The sequence below is a fragment of the Mastomys coucha genome, unplaced genomic scaffold, assembly GCF_008632895.1.
Source record: "Mastomys coucha isolate ucsf_1 unplaced genomic scaffold, UCSF_Mcou_1 pScaffold2, whole genome shotgun sequence".
In the NCBI taxonomy this organism is placed as follows: Eukaryota; Metazoa; Chordata; class Mammalia; order Rodentia; family Muridae; genus Mastomys; species Mastomys coucha.
The window spans coordinates 3,147,838-3,164,912 of NW_022196902.1; the positions used below are offsets into that span (position 1 = coordinate 3,147,838).

The 17,075-nt window shown below is 38.5% G+C and overlaps 1 protein-coding gene and 1 long non-coding RNA gene across 8 annotated transcripts in view; one reads left to right on the plus strand and one right to left on the minus strand.

Moving 5' to 3' along the window:
- Positions 1-17,075, minus strand: part of Grm1 (glutamate metabotropic receptor 1) — a 443,300-nt gene that overhangs the window by 52,373 nt on the left and 373,852 nt on the right. For all 7 annotated transcript variants that reach the window (XM_031380374.1, XM_031380375.1, XM_031380378.1 and 4 more), the window contains one exon: positions 5,294-5,540. In XM_031380374.1, coding sequence (XP_031236234.1) covers positions 5,294-5,540 — 247 coding nt within the window. The remainder of the gene's footprint in view (positions 1-5,293; positions 5,541-17,075) is intronic.
- Positions 10,042-14,413, plus strand: LOC116097765. Its single transcript, XR_004121552.1, has 2 exons — positions 10,042-10,162; positions 14,099-14,413. It is a non-coding gene; the product is annotated as an uncharacterized LOC116097765 (long non-coding RNA).

Here is a 17,075-nt window from a genome sequence, read left to right on the forward strand (position 1 = left end):
TTACCGGATATTTCCCTGATTGAGGAAACAAAGACAATTTGTAAATGGATCATCACACTGCAGCACCAGTGACTGTCACATTTATAGTTTATTCTGAACACTTCCTCTGATTCTCAGAGAATATCTATATACTATCCACTCTTATCAAATAACATATTACTCTCAAAAATTTCTCTGTTTATGCTTCAAAAGATAATAATGTGTGTGTTTAGTTGATCAACTCTTTGAAACTATATAGTAGCCTTTGAATAAGTAACAGTTCATACAATCCATGAAAACATTAATTTCCATGCTTTGTTACTTGTATTTCACATTGCCTTTTTATACTCAGTTGCCATTTTCATTACAATGAATTTTTTAAAGATGGGAGATATTACAAAGCTGAGACCATTTGCTAAGTACAAGCAGGGCAAGGAACCTGAAAGAGGGATCTTTTGGTTAGTTAAGAAGTTAAGGGCTTAGTTAGTGTGTATTATGTGTTGTATATGCTCTGTGTATGTGTGGTACATGTACATGAATGCCAGAGTGGTGCCCATGTGCAGAAGATGGCATCTGCCATCTTCTTCTATCACTCTCCACATTGCTGCCTTGTACCATGGCATCTCACTGAATCAGAAGCATGTCCTAAGTAGGTTAACTAGTGAGCTCCCTGGGTCTTCCTGTTTCTAACTCCCAATGTTGGGACTATAGTTATGAGTAACTCTTCCTGGTATGTCTTAAGGATTTAAACTTGGGTCCTTTTGCTTATTGTGCAAGCACTCTTACCCCTAGAACCCTCTTACCAGCCAATTTGTCATTATGTACAGTGACATTCAAAGAGATCTTTTTTTCTGATTGAGACAAACATTTGTGGAACTGAACAATTGGTGTCAGCTATTTCAGTAGCTTCAAATGCTGCACAAAGACTGAGACGACATCTGAAATCTTCCTGTGGTAAGGATGGCATCGTGCATCTTTCTATTTTTTCCTTAAGAAATATTTACTACAGTGAATATTTCTTCTGAGTGCCGGAAGATATTTTCCTCCAGGGCTACAGTGGAGGATAGTTGGCAACACAACAGATAGAACAGAGGACTTGTCATTAGGATGTGTGAGCTGGAGCCTTGTCTCACATTTTAATAGTAAGTTATACTCCTTGGGACTGTCACTAATCTCTTGGGGTTCTTACATTGATTTTTGAACCTAAGAAGAGCCGAAACTACTTTCTAATTGGGACACATGCATAGGTCCTATAGATGAGTATCTACATCTTCTCCAGATTCATTTGCTAAGACCCTTACTCCAAAGTAAATTAGGCAGTGATAGGGTCATGAGAAAGGAGCCTTCATGGTTGAGATTCTTGCCTCTGCCTTACCTTTCTTGTACATATAGACAACATTAGAATGGACCATCAATGGATCAGAAAGGAGGCCCTTCTTAGACACCAAAGGAACTGGTGCCTTGGCCTTAGATTTCCCAGCCTTCTGATGTTGGTCCACCAAATGTCTACTACTCATAAAACAAAGGAAACATGCTAACTTATTGTAGCCTCACAGGTAAGACTTGGAGTGGATGTGAAGCACTGTCTAAGGTCATTCATATTTCTATTTCTAGGAGCATATTAGTATACTGGCAAATTCTATTATGTAAAATACTTAGAAAGACTTTGGTGTTGGGATAGCCATTCATTTTTAATAATCTTTAGTGGCCTTCTTCTTTTTCCTACTATAACATATGGTAGTTTGCCTAAGCTCTATGCTTGGCTAGAGAGACTATTTTCCACAGTGCTATGCACAGATTTTAACCCACTGCACTAAAACAAGAGTCACCATGCCTCTTTGTTTCTTTATATATACGACCCAAGGAACTAGATGGCAATTAAGCAGCACATATTCCTCTTCCTGGTGACAGTGTTCTACTCCTACCCCGATGTCCCTGCTTTATCCATTCTGGAATATTTTTCTCTTTGAAACTGTGTCAGCACTATGGACATCTACTATCTATTAGCCTGCCTTGTCTGTACTTGGCCTACATCCTTATCGAGACAATGACTATCCATTCACTGCCACTGTTTTATGCTTTCTTGATGTACAGATGTGTCCTATCACCCGTAGAGAAACTCAGGGCATCTCTGCACCCAGACTCGAGCAGTTTCTACAAATAGCAGTTTCCTGAAAGAAAAGCAACTTAAGGAAATTAAAGGATCTTTTCCCCCTTGCCAAGTGGAAAAAACTTAGTGTTCCCAGAATTCATTATTTATCTTTTTGCTTCTCTGGCTTTTGGGTAGTGCTCATTATCACCTTTGTTTCTGAGACTTATCAGGGTATTTCAGAGTAGCTCTGAGTGAAGGTTAAGTGGCTACTCATTGTAAGTTGGTCACTCACACTCATCTGGGATCAATAAGCAATGTACACCTCCTATATTTTTACATTTATAAGGAATGTCAGTGAACCTGTTATGACTATTCCATGCAAATCATTCCCCTTTTTTCCTTTTCATTAATTTCTGCCCTTTACTCCATATTAGAATGTGGCGCTTCCTCACAAGCTCCCAATGATGTCTTTGCAAGCTGCCAGCTTAAACCATCCTTATAAGTCACTCTCCCAAGACTTGAGACTCTTATTAGCACTTCCTTGTTTGTTCTTTCATAAAGAAAGCCAGTTCACACTTCATTAGCATTTAGAAACTGAAAATTTCACAATATTTTCTCATGAAAACACTTTCTTAAAAAAGTTTCAAATGCTGGAAGAGAAACAGGAACAAAAAAACCCTTAGAATATCAAGGGAAGAATTCAGGCTAACTGAAAAAGCTTCCAGTACTGCATGTAAATAATAAACACAGTCCCTGCCCCCCTCTGCTTTTGTTTTATTTTTGTTTGTTTGTTTTTGTTTTTGTAAACATCAGGGTTCCTTCCTGGCATATTGCTGCCTTTTATTTGAGATATCCTTATGCAAATCACATCTGCAGGAAATCTTCCAGCTAAATTCACTTTATGTTATGTGATGATTAACTGAAATAATTACTGAAGGGCCAAGAGAGCATACTATGACAGGAGCTAGAAGCCAAAGGGAGGTGATGGAGGCAGAAGGTGAGCTAAGTTGACCAACTTCATGCAGGAGGAAATGACACCATGAAAAGGGATCAAGGGAAGAGCCCAAAGTTAAAATGTAATTAGAGATGAACTAGATAGAAGCTGATGATCTACATGACTTAACAATAGGAAAGCAAGAAAGAAATGTGTGTCTACTGAGTGTGAAAATGCTCCAGTCCTGCGCTAATTAAACACTGAATAAATTCCATGTGTATCTTGGAGTTCTATTATTGCTATTATTTTATCATCATCATCATCCTTATTATTATTATTGTCATTAGGAATCATGAAGCGGGGTTTACAATCCAAGTGTGGCCCTCTATTACACCTTATTTCCAGTGGACTCAGGTTGACAATAGTGGGATTAGATGGTTAAACAATCTCTCTTCTATTGGACTGAGTACAAGGTCCCCAATGAAGGAGCTAGAGAAAGGACCCAAGGAGCTGAAGGAAGGGTTTGCAGCCCCTTAGGATGAACAACAATATGAACTAACTAGTACCCTCAGAGCTCCCAGGGACTAAAACACCAACCAAAGAGCCATGGTGGGACTCATGGCTCCAGCTGCATATGTAGCAGGGGATGGCCTTGTTGGTCATCAATGGGAGGAGAGGCCCTTGGCCCTGTGAAGGTTCTATGCCCCAGTGTAGGGGAATGCCAAGACCAGTAAGCAGGAGGGGGTGAGGTGGTGAGCAGAGGGAGGGGGGAGGAATCAGGGGTTTGTTCTAGTTTATGTTTTTTTAATTTAATTTAATTTAATTATTTTTGGAGGGGAACCTGGGAAAAGAGATATTGTAAATAAAGAAAACATCTAATAAAAAATAAATAAATGTAAAATACACATTTAAAAAAAATCTCTCTTCTAAGCCTCCAATCCTTTCATTTCTCCTGATAGCAGCTCCTAAGGTACTCAGAGCCCCACATTCCCAGGCCCTGGGTCATACATCCCACTCACATCCCAATCAGCATCTGCTCCTGCCTAACTGGCATCTTAGAAGGAATCCTGTAGTACATGGTTTTAATTGTTGACAAAGACATAACATTAATCCTGCAATGAGCTGTTGAATTTTTGGGAGGAGATTCCATTAAGCACCTACAAAGGATTTTCCACAGGTATAACTTGGCACCTCCATGCCAAATCTGTCACAGTACTTATATCTTGACACAAAGAAAGCCTCAAGCAAATTTTGCCTAATTTTAGGATTAGATAAAGGCAACAGGGTGTAGCAAGGCCGTAGCAAGGCCATGGCAAAGCATAGAGTAAGATCACACTACCTCCATGTGTGACTCACTTGCTCTCAGGATGGCATTTAGTGACAGGCTAACTTTGACACTCTCTTATCTTTGAGAGAAGGAAATTCATATAGAAGACTTAACTAATTTAGTGTTTCTCCTTGGAATCTCATGTTTCCCTTGGAATCTCAAAGTCTATAAAATTCACTCTGGAAGATAGCAGAGCTTAGTGATGGAAACACTGGGCATCAACTATAGGCTTAGGGCCTTTTGTCTTCCTACTACTGATTTCAACTACTCTGCCATTATTATCTCTTTCTTAGGAAAATGTGTATGAATGCATACAGCTAATCTTGACACAGAACACATGAATTATGTGCCAGCTATCTATGAGCTCACTAATGGCATCAAAGCAAATGTTCCAGAACAGATTGTATGTAAAATGACTCAATGGAAAATATGTGTGTGTGTGTGTGTGTGTGAATATATATATTCTTCTTTATTTCCTTAATATTTTGAAAGTCACTACAAACCAAATCCCAGTCCTCAGACTCAACTCTTTCTTCTTTTGAGATATATAAACACAAGCTTGTGTTACCCTGAGAAATAAACATGTAGGACTTTGTTCTTGTCACACACTATTAATCAGGTGCAATAGGCATAATAGTTCACGAAGAAACTAGCATTTGTCCATCAGCATGATGCTGCTGGCTGAGGCAGACAGTGCTTTTTAAGGCGCTGCTATCCAGGTGTAGTGCTCTCGGGGGTGGGGGGGGGGCTCAGGCATCTCAAAGAAAAGGACAGGTAATTTCTTGGTGTAACAGGGTGTAGGGTTCTTAGAGTTAAACGTGGAGTATTTTGAATTTTTCAAAAGGGATTTGGTCTTAGTTTTATCTGTCTTGGTGAATTTATCTTCGACACTCCCAAACCATGGAACCAAACAGAACCCTAGTTGACATTTGTCTGGCTCAAGGTTCCAGGGATACCTTACCTTCCAGGAGCATCCCCCTTCTCATCGAACCACACCTCCTCTCCAGACACTCCAACAAAAGAGGATTTGATGAGGAAATCCAGGAGCTTCCTGCCATCAATGGGCTTCATGGCATCACACAGGCCCACATGGCCAGGACACAGAGCATGGTGCATGTTCTGTAGCCCATGTGCCATGGCATAGATAGCGTTGATGACAAATCCCATTTTGCTGTCCTGGACATAGTTTTCTTCCAAGCTCTCATTTCCTGTAACAACAAAACAATTCACTACCAGGGTCACAAGCAAGAATCCAAATCAGGACTACACATCCAATATTGAGAGCCCATCTCTCAGTGATTTCAGGGGCTTCAGACACTGACAGGGATCATGACATTGGAGAAAGCTCAGCTTATTTTGTACTTGTGACCAACGATTAAATTCTGTCTGAAAACAGTTTTTTTCTGCTTCCCTTCTTTATGTAAAGATTTTATGTTATGGAGCAAACAGCATAGAGTTGAAAATAAAGAATTTTCATATAAATAATTATCAAGGAGCAGTGGAAAGAATTCTTTCTTTTCTTTTTTTTTCTTTTTGTTTTTTTGTTTGTTTGTTTGTTTGTTTGTTTGTTTTTTGAGATAGGGTTTCTCTGTGTAGCCCTGGCTGTCCTGGAACTCACTCTGTAGACCAAGCTGGCCTCAAACTCAGAAATCTGCCTGCCTCTGCCTCCCAAGTGCTGGGATTAAAGGTGTGCGCCACCATCACCCAGCCGAAAGAATTTTTTTCTTCCATAAGTACTTATAATGCAAACCTCCCTATATCGTGGTACAGAAAAATAATATTTTGCATCTATTATGACTATCTACAATTCATGCTAATTCAGTTTATACAATGTCTAGCTCTGATGTTTTTGTTTTGTTTTGTTTTGTTTTTCTGATGACTCTATGATATTCTCATCTCTAGGGACATGAAAACCCAGAATTAGAAGAATTATGTTTAAAACTCATTTGCCAATCAGAAGATGCTTTGCTAAAGTATTTCTGGGTGGGAAACTCATACTCTACATCAAATTGAGCCTCGTTCACTTGTGAATTTTATAACATGATTTGTTACTTGAGATTTTTGAAAGCTCTGCCATTCTTTCTAACCCTGCTACAGGTGATTAAACCTTCCCCAGCTGCCAGCTAATTTCTTAGCTACTGAAATGTTAGATTTTTATATCACATTGAAAATCTCCACTTTGGGACATGGATATCCATGAAAATCTGAGAAACCAATGGGCTTTGAGAAATAAAAGTAACAATTTTGGAAAACAAAATCGACTTTGACTACATCACCAGCATTCTTTAGGAACTCCAAACTTGGTTCTATAAGATTCACTCTGACCAAGATCTAGCTGAAGGTAATCAGAAAGTACAGGAGTTTAGAGCATCTAGAAGGACCAGTAAGAAATTTTGACTTTGGTGTTGAACTTGGAATGAAAATAGAAAGTACTAGAGCTCTATTTAGAATGGCCTACTTAGATGAAGTTGAAATTTGAGAGATACTTGTTTATCAACCCTGAGTAAAGTGAAAACTATGGAATCGAGCAACTTAAATCCCATCTTACATATTTGTTTGACACACCAGTGTTAGGAGTGGAATTTGCTGAAGTCAGACTGAACTTTCCAAGAGAAAACCAAGAATATGGAAGGTCAAAGGGACATTTGAAAATCCACCCACCTAGAATGAATGCACAGCAATGGATTAGACAGGGAGCAGAGATATTCCTTGCAAAAGTTGCCAAGTCTTTGAAATGAGGTGACTGAGGCATTTTGGGATAGACAGTAAAACTGGTCTAAACCCAGGAGTTGTCAAATGGTACCTCAACCATCGGCACCAAGGAAAGCTCTATTCCTGGATGACTATGAAATCAGTGCTCTCATTTTGGTCTTTATTTAGGGTGATCATATAACTTATCCAAAAATGTGTCATTTTTTTTTCAGGATGAAAGTGAATGGGGAACATAATCATTCCTGAAGGCAAGTGGTACCCAGGCAAGCTACGGGAAAACAATGTGTGTTCTGGAGCCTGCGGCTCCAACTATACCTATTTATTGATTATAATATAGCTATGATTTATATATGTGTATAGGTAAATATAAACACATATATGCATGCTATATAGTCTTCAATACTTTAATCTTATACTTATTTAATTTTAGTGACAAGTATATAGTAATGATTAGTGATTTTGTGTTTATGTTATAAAATATACTGTGTTAACTCAATAAGTGAGATCTGATGGAAAGACATTAGCTCACCCACTTTATAGCTGAGAAAAGAACGGGATGTAACATATATCTAAATGCTTTTCCTCTCTCAGTTATGCTCAGGGGCTACCCAGTGATCATAAGGAGGCAGAAGGCATGGCTTTGGGCTGTGAACTAGTATCTTTCCAAGCCCAGTTTAAAGTATCTTCCTTGTGTTTTTCCAGATGCGCACAGATGCTTACTGGTGAGAAGTCCCTGTACTCAATCCACCTGCAGCATATTATGACAAAGAAGCCTGACCTGCTAGTGTTTGCCATAGAGAGACGTAGGGACCTTCACAATGTTTCTAAGCAATGTCCACAAGAGAAATAGCTCAAACTCCCCCAAATAAACCTGCCAGCACCTAGGCTTTCCTGTCTTCTTAGTCTTCTGGCTCTGTACAGGAAAGAGAAGTTACAATCAGAGATAACTTTCTCTTTGGTTACTACTTGTAATCCACAGAATTTCTGAGACCTCAAGGCTTAACTGGACTCCATAGTAAACTCTGGTCCAGAGAAGATTACATTGTGAAACACTTACTCAAATAAAACAAAACTCAAAATGTTCTCATTGGGAATGGGCTCACCTATGGTAAAATATAGAAGTCTTTACTGTGCAGTAGATGAACTTCTTCATGCACATCTCTATGTCACTGCTGTAAGACATCAGCATGGGACATGTTCAGAAGTTTTGTGTTTATCTAGGACATCCTTCATGTATGCCACTAATGGTTCATATCTTTGATGGTGCAGGTCCCAAGTATTTGATTTTTCTGGGTTCACCCCAATTGTTATGTTTTTAATCCTTAAAATTCTGTCTGGTTTTTGGAGGTAGATATACTATTTCCATTTGCATAGCTTTCCTGTATCCTGAAATCTTGATAAATTTCACTTTCTTGTTTACCACAGTTCATCTTTGAGACATGTTTTTTTATGCAACCCAGGCTGGCTTTGAAGAAATGATCCTGCCTTGCCTCTTCAGGGGTGGGATTGTAGGTATACATCAGCATAGTTGGCTGAGTTTACTTACTAATTCTAATTTTACCTAGTTTTTACATAGTATACTCTGAGTACGAACTCTGTAAAACCATGCCTAGTCAGTCTGCTTTGGGTCTTACTTCTTTGGATGCAGAATTAGGAATAAGCTCTCTAAGTCCCCTGTAGTTAACTATTCAAGGAGCCATAACCAGCAAGGACAGGGTGATTTGCGTGAGATGGTATTCCCTGCCACGCAGCACTGTGCATGCATGCAGCCTTGACCAGTGACTGGTAAGGGCGCATTACAAATAGTGTGATGTTTATAGCAAAGACAAACCACCTTCATGTGTGTTTGTTCTGCATTTTTATATAGTACTGACCTACTTTAAATGTCCTGAGTTGCAAAATATAGACAATCTATTGAAATACTGGTTCCAGTAAAGCAACTTTTTTGATGCCTGGACTTAGTGTCTTAGTAACTCCTTCCCACCAATGTGCCCATAAATCTAGTGGTATTGACTTTTTTCAAATCAAGGTCCTTAGGACTAACTCCAAATTAAGAAGGCAAATTTAATAAGCAGTGTTTTATTTTCTCATGAAATAGGAAGAATTCTGGAATATATTATTAAATATGTTTCTCTCTGGGGGAAAAAAATTCTTTCCGTGTCTTGCCATTTGTGTACCACTTCAGTTTACTTGACAGAGTTGTATTTTGTTCAATACACAAATTGATACAGTGTCATTCAGATTGAAATAGAAAGGTTGATGATTATTTTGTATTGTTAACAAATCAGGTGAAGAAGATGGTATTCATATCCCTTTGCATTGCCAAGTGTTAGATTTATTGAAGTAATATTAATCAGACAATTTAAAAATACCAGCTTCCAAGTATACACTCCCCTCAATTTGGCTTAGCAGCTTAGGCAGCTAAATTTTATATACCTTTTACAGAGAGAATTTTTGATAAGATTTAGAATAGCTTAGTTTTATGCCTGTTCAGGCTGAGGATCTGTGAATGCTTTGTTTCCTTTAACAGTACATTTTTTCTCGTTCCATAAGGATTCTCTTGGCTAATACCACAGAAAAATATGACCCTTCCGTTATTTTCTGTTCGGTTTATTAAAATGTAAATGAACTCCTGTGGCATTGGAGAGAAAAAGAAAGGATCATTTAATCAAGTCTATGTTACTGCTGTTACTATTGATTGACTTTCTATTGCTTAATCCAACCTGTTCTTCACATGTGAACAATTCAGACACATTTCTAAGTACACCCTAACAGTCCATTGCTAAGAGAGAAACTCCCCCATTGTATGGCACATAAACAGCAGGCCTCTCACAGATTGAAAATAGTATATGGTAAGCCTTAATTTCCTGACAACACTACTGCTTTACTTAAACCATATTTCAAAAAACTATGGTGCATGTGAATAACACGTAAGGACAGTTGCTGGTGTGTTTAAGTATCCTGAGGATCAGTCAGGAACATTCAGTTGAACTATGGGATTCTATGTCTCTCTAGAAAGGAAATAGGCTGCCCCTTTGCTTTGTTATTGATAGGGTTCAGAATAGCACCAGAGAGGTGCAAAACACACTCCCTGGAGTAAAACCCTTGCAGATTGTCAGTAAGTGTTGGCAGCTAATTGTAGAGATGCAGTTTTATAGAGGGCTGGTGGCTTTTGTTGAGTGTGGGAAGTCCGTTGTTAAAGTACACCAAGATCCAACTCCTTCATCAACAAGCTGCTGTACTAGCACCATTTACAACCTGTCCCTCTCTCATCTCTTCTTGTGGCCTCTTCTTTTCTCCTCAAGAGGCTGTGGCCACCAGCCTGAGAGGACAAAAGGAGCAGAGACTAAGAATAGTCATGAGTATGTACAGAATAATTTCTGGAGACAACTGCACCAAAATGAGTCTATATTACTGTCCCAGGGATAGGATATATAAGGGCTTTTCAGGGGTATGGATGAAAAGGAGTCACTGGCCATGACATCCAGTGATCAGGAAGGGCTAATTGGTTATAATACAACACCTAATACCATGCAGGCAGAGAGCCAGAGTGGTATGTGTGTGCTGAGTTATGCAGCTTTGCAGAGACTTAGTACAAGGTCACTTCAGACAAAGCCAGACAAAGCCAGCTACTTGCGTTCAGGGACACGCTCCAGACAATGACAGGCAGACAGGGAAGCCCTGCTAACAAAGAGCATCCCCAATTTTGTGCCGAGCTCAGAAAGTCATCTGGTTATGGGGGAGTGCTTCCTTAATAATGAGGTTCCCCAACATCTTCTACGTGCCAAGGATCTATTCATGTGGCACCATCTCTACCTCCTTATGAGTGAAAGGATAAACACTCTCTTTTATGCATGGGGTTCCCTAGTTTAATACACTTGCCTTCCTCATTGACTTCCCATCCTCAGGTTGTTCTTTCTGAGTAGCCTTACTTCCATATTCCAATGACTTAGACTGCGTGACTTAAACAGTGTGACTTAAACAGAGTGATTTTTGCTGAAATGTAAGCACTGTAGCAAAAACTCTATTAATCTATGACTACTTTACCTACAGTGTAACAGAATGTTTCTGCTACCCAACATTCATATTTATTATAAAAATACAAGCATAAATTCTATATGATATTAATATCTTAAATCCAACTTGGTGATTGGCTTTTGACCAGTGCAATACAGTATTTACAAACTGACCAATCCCTATACATAAAAATACACATTGGCACATATTAATGTATTTCATATACTTTAGTTCTTTTCCCTGTAATTTATAAGTCAGATGGGTGAAGTGGGAACATAGAAGGATGTCATTGCTGGGACGACGTTGGTATTTAAACATAGGGCACGTGGCATCTGGAAGTAGGTTATACTGTGACTTTTCACTTCAGATTGATTGCCCTGGGAGATTATGTGGATCTTTTATACTGATATTATAATGGATTTATCATTCTAGCTTAACTATGACACCACATTGTCCCCATGTCACAACTCTTAGGGTTTCTTGAAAGCCAGGTTCCCTTTCTGTCATGTCCCCCAACAACATCTTTTAAACAAATCAAATTTGGAATTCCCAAAGGACCAATTAAAAACTCGCTGTTAGTAAGATTTAGTCAATAAATGTCACAGAAATTAAAAGAGTAGATTCTAAGATCAATATTGTCAAGAACACATAGACAAAGAGCTCTTAGCAGAAATTATCAATAAAACACAATCAGGAGCCAGACTTCGTACAAATCCATTTGGATATGCTAACCAGGCTCAGGCTGTGAGGAGAATATTTACAGAAACAAGAAAGCCAAATATAATTCTATATTAAGAAGGACCACCTTGAGAGGTCACAGGGCTGATCTAAATCTGTTTAAATTATACTCAGAAAAGGAATGTAAGCGTTATTCTACTCCAGTAGAAGGAAATTGCTTCTCATGGGACATGCATTAACAAATCAGAAATAGCTACCCATGCGTATAACAAGGTTAAACAAATAAATAACTTGATGGCAGATGGTATAAAAGAGTGTATCACTGGTAGGATGGGAGATTATAGAAAAACAAAAAATAAAAAAAGTTAGAATAAACCATGCAATATGAGATGAGACCTCGAGATATCAGCATGCATTTAACATAAGCTAATGAATTTATATAGAAATGTCTACATGTGGTTTTAAATGCTTTAGCATTTTCCTGTGTAGGTATCTGTAGAAGCCAGAAGAAAGTTTCCAGGCCCTTGGAACTGAAAATGGAGTTGACTGTTATTATAGGGTGCTGGGAATTCAACCCTACTCTTCTGCAGGAGCAGCAAACTCTTAGCCACCAAACCCTATATGTAGATGTATAATATACATAGGTACATACACACACATATGTCCTAATTATGTACAATAAAGAAGAAATATCTCAAAGCTTCAAGCATACCCAGTCCTTTTGACAAGATAATCAACTAAGGACTTAGAGGTGAGGGGCTGAAGAGATAGCTCGTACTTAAGAGCACTGGTTTTTCTTCCAAAGGACCTGGTTTTGATTCTCAACACTCACATGGTGGCTCACAACTGTCTGTAACTCCAGTTCAATGGCATTCACCACTCTGTTCTCATCTCTTCAGGCATCAGGCACACAGATGGTAAACAGATGTATGTGCAGACAAAACACCCATATATGTAAAATAAAACAAAAATAAATCTTTAAATACTTTTTAAAAAGAGTTATATGAAATTAACAGTAAATATACACAGTGAGCCTGGGGTAGGGGGTGCTATAGTCTCCAAAAGTAAAAAAACCCTCAAAACTACATAATAAAGTCAAGCAAAAGCCATCCCCTGGCCAAAGCCAAAACGATTTGAACAACTAGTCCAACAATTTAGTATGGGAATATGATCCAAGGAATAAAATAATTGATCATACTGAGACAAAGGAAATATCAATGAAGATAAATGGGGAGAAAATAAAACTCTTCATCCATAATAATTGCAAATAATATGGATATCACCTTTGTCCTTAGCAAGGGACAATGTGATGTTCCACTCTCTGATGTGGCATGCAATTAGTGACCTAGTTCCAAAGGTTACAGTGTAAGGAAGGTTAAACAGGTAAATCCAGAATAGAGAGATTTGGTAAACCCAGCCTTGCCCTTACCCATGGGGTCAATGCTAACCCAATATGTAATAGATTCTATGGATGTCTTCTACCAATCTCTGTGTTGAACTGCCAGATATATATTAGCTAAGTCCAAATTTAAGGATGTTCTATAAAACACCTGCTACTCCTAAAACCTGTCACGGTCATCATACAAAAGAACAGTTGAGAACTGTCACAATCAAAGGGAATTCAAAAAAGCAGGGAAAAAGGATTGTATATAATATTCTGAATAAAATCCTCAGCTGGGAAATAAGAGAAAGAAAAGTCGACAAAAATCTAAGAGGGTTGGAAGTTTAACTAATAATAATATAGCAATGTTGATTCTATTTAAACTGTGGCAAGTGTCAGGCTTCAATATAAGACACCACCAACAGGGAAAGGTGAAAGCCAATTCCTTCAGACTATCACACTTTTTCTGCAGCTTTTCTTTAAAAGGATTTAAAAACAACTGCCAGTTTTCTTAAGTGTCTAAGAATTAGCATCACATCACATCACAGTCCAGCATCATAGGAAGCATCCTCAAATGCTCTGTGGCAGGAACTTGAGTGGTTTAAAATATTATCAAATTCACCTCACAGGGACTGATGGAATGGATGGCATTGGTAGACCCAGTCCCCTCTCCTCCACTTCTTTTCCCACCTCCTCTTTCAGCTTTTTTTTCTAGCTCATCTCTGTTTCTGTGTTACTCCTGCTAAAACCATAGAACCACTCTCTACAGGAACCCCCAGTGGCGACAGTAGGTGGAGACTCAGGTACACCTACCTTCATTGTCTGTCCTGTCCTCTATCCCAGTCTCATCTGAAGCCTTAATCTTACTCTGGCCAAAGACTATTTAGCCTCTTCTCTTCTGCCCCTGACATCCTTTCCTTCTAATCTATATTCATTCCTTTGTGATGCCAAGAGAATGACTTCAATATTTTCTACCAGGGACACTGTAGCCACCACACTTTGCCAGGACCCAGAGTGTGCAACAACAACCAAAGAAGAAAAAATCCACTCAATCAAGAATGAGACCAGATACCTATGCCAAGAAACACTTCAAACATTTGTCTGGATCCAACTGCAAAATCAAGAACATGAAGAACCAAGACAGTAAACCTCCTCTGGAAGACAGCAATCCTATTGCCATAATCCTATTGCCAACACTGGGAAAAGCAGTGTAACTGAAGCATAAAACAGGGAATGGGTGATAAATTATTTCCCTGGGATTAATGATGAAAATTAAAGGCCATGTGGATCAAATAGTTTTCCAGGGTCACACAGCTAGGTAACAGTAGTTGCTACATTAATATCCAGTGTGTCTGACTTCAGATCTGTGCATCGTAAGTACCACGTTGCTCTGTCTCTTGCCTGGCTGTAGCCTCAAAGTACCATTGTACTTGGCATATGTGGAAAGACAAGACGTCTGTCACCATATTAGTAAATAAGTGGTTTGTGTACTAATATATTTTACTATACATTTGCCTATATATGCCTATATTTTACTATATATTTTACTACATATGAAACTTAAGAAACTATATATATATTTCATTCCAAGACAAGGTAGTCATGATTGGATTCACATAAATGATATATCTGTAAAAATAGGACTGTTTTTAATAACTCTTGCAAATGGATACTCTATTTATTACTATGTAAAGTTAAGGTTAACTACAGAGCAAAAATAATTTGAAAAGAAAGATGAAGATTCTTGACTCTTTAAACTTTGGACTAACTTAGCCAAAAGATGCTAATAAACTCATTCCTCGAGGCTTGGTGCTAATTCCCAGATTCTTACATAAGCATTCATTTTTAACACAGTTGTCCATGTGCTTGAAAAACTCAAAGACAATTCTTCCCTAGGAACACATAGGAAAGTTACCCACAGGAGGGTAACTTAAAAATCAAATTAATTAGGTGTTCTTTAGGCACTTATCCAATCAGGCTGCTAATATTTGGGGACCAAATAGAAAGAAAAGTCTTTGAAGAGGCTCTATGGCATCACAAAGAGCTTTGTAAGCATTTGTTCACCCTTCATAACCAGAATGAAAATAGCTGTCTACAAATGGATCTTGCTCAAAATTACCAAAACTTCATCAAAAGGTGTTTACTAGGCATCCGAAATTTAGCATCTTTGGGCCACTATTTCTACCAATTGTGGTCCCCCATTCCTCTTTCTCACTTTCTTACTTTCTAGTGCTTTATGGGAATGCTAATTTATGAGATTCCATGTATTCATTTAGGATGATATCTCTATCATAGAATTCAGTCTTATAGAAGTAGTCATGAGCATGTGCTCAGTGTAACATCTCAACCTTCACCATGTCAGCATCTAGATATTTTCAGTGATGGATGTAAGAGAATCCACAAATGTGGTCAAGGGTTACTTCATTAACATGCATCCCCTTTTCATTTTGTTCAAGGCAGACTTGTTCTAACATAATAAGAAAGCCATCTTCAATTATGGTGGATGGTTTAAATTAAACAGAAGTTCTTTCCCTATGCCTACTAATGTACTCAATTGAATCTCCAAAACAGATAAATAAATTCTTGCGAAAAATGGAGAGAAAATAAATGATCAGTACAAAAAGCTGATCATTAAATTTCAAAACTAGTAAACCAAGGTCTGTGTTTACAAGTCTAGTAAGAGAGCAGAGAGCAGTAGCGTGTAATGTTGTAAATGGGAACAGTGGGGTGTGTATAATAATGGAACTCTCTTACCACGCATGTGTTCTTACATGTGACACGCATGTGCAGGGATTCAAGGCTATGCATTGTTTGGGGATCTTCTGCTTTGCAGCATCATCCAAGTGAACTTACAGAGGAAGGGGAAACCTCATTAGCAAGGGCACTCTGAGCTGTCTAATCACTGTGGCTGAGCTCAGAGAAAGGGCTCTGCTCCCAGATCCCTGATTATTTACATAACTGCAAACAAAACAGTACGAGTAAAGATGACTTGCATCCTCAACTGTCAACACCAAGGACTTTACAGAATTTATTTGCACTAAACATGTGTATTCACTCTGTCTATCCCTAGGAATATTTTGAAAGGGAACACAGAGAAAAGGGTGGTCAATACAGACAGTTCCATGCTGATCAACAGTGACAGACTTTACTAGTGGTGAGGTCAATAGAAAACCCATTAAAAGTTGCTTCCCCGAGGCCGACCTGGAATTAAGTTTCCAGCTTTGCTCTGAAAGCTCATAGAATTGTAATGTAAAAAGCTGCAAGAGTTCCTCTGGTCTTACCTATAGGAGAATTGCAATAACCAGGCATGCTTGCAAATGCTCAGGAGAGTTAGGGCACCATGCAAGAGGAAGGGCCTAGCCTATGTGCAAAGGGCAATGTCTTTCTTCTGTCCTGGATTTCTGTAGTCTAGTACTATCCTGGTGCTGGGAATAGAAACTCAGAATAGCTAGGATATAAAGGGAAAGGATATTCTGTGGGTCAATTTGAGGCTAGAAATCCACTAGAACTCTCCCCTCTAACCCCGGTGACCACAACAAAACCACACCATTGCAGGTCCATAGTGGATGCTGCTTGCTGCATGTAGAATGAGTAGTTGTAGAAGTTACTCAGACAGTTGCCTCATGTTTTATCTCAATTGTTCTTCTACAGCATGACTGACAGCTCAAGAAGAAAATGATGATCTAACTGAGCATGGTTATTACCGATGGTGACTACAATACATTTCATAACATTCAAATAAAACCTAATATGATTACTATAAGCTATCATTTGAGATTGCTTAATAAAACTGTAATATAAAATGAAGTGTCTATTTAATGTATTAGTCAAATTAGGAGCTCTTCATGTCTGTAGAGATAAAACAAAGAGCTGTATAACACTGTGGGAAAAGTGAAAAGGGTAAGCTTAGGCAATTCTTTCCGTCTAAATAGCGAGAATGTTCCTCAAATCCCGT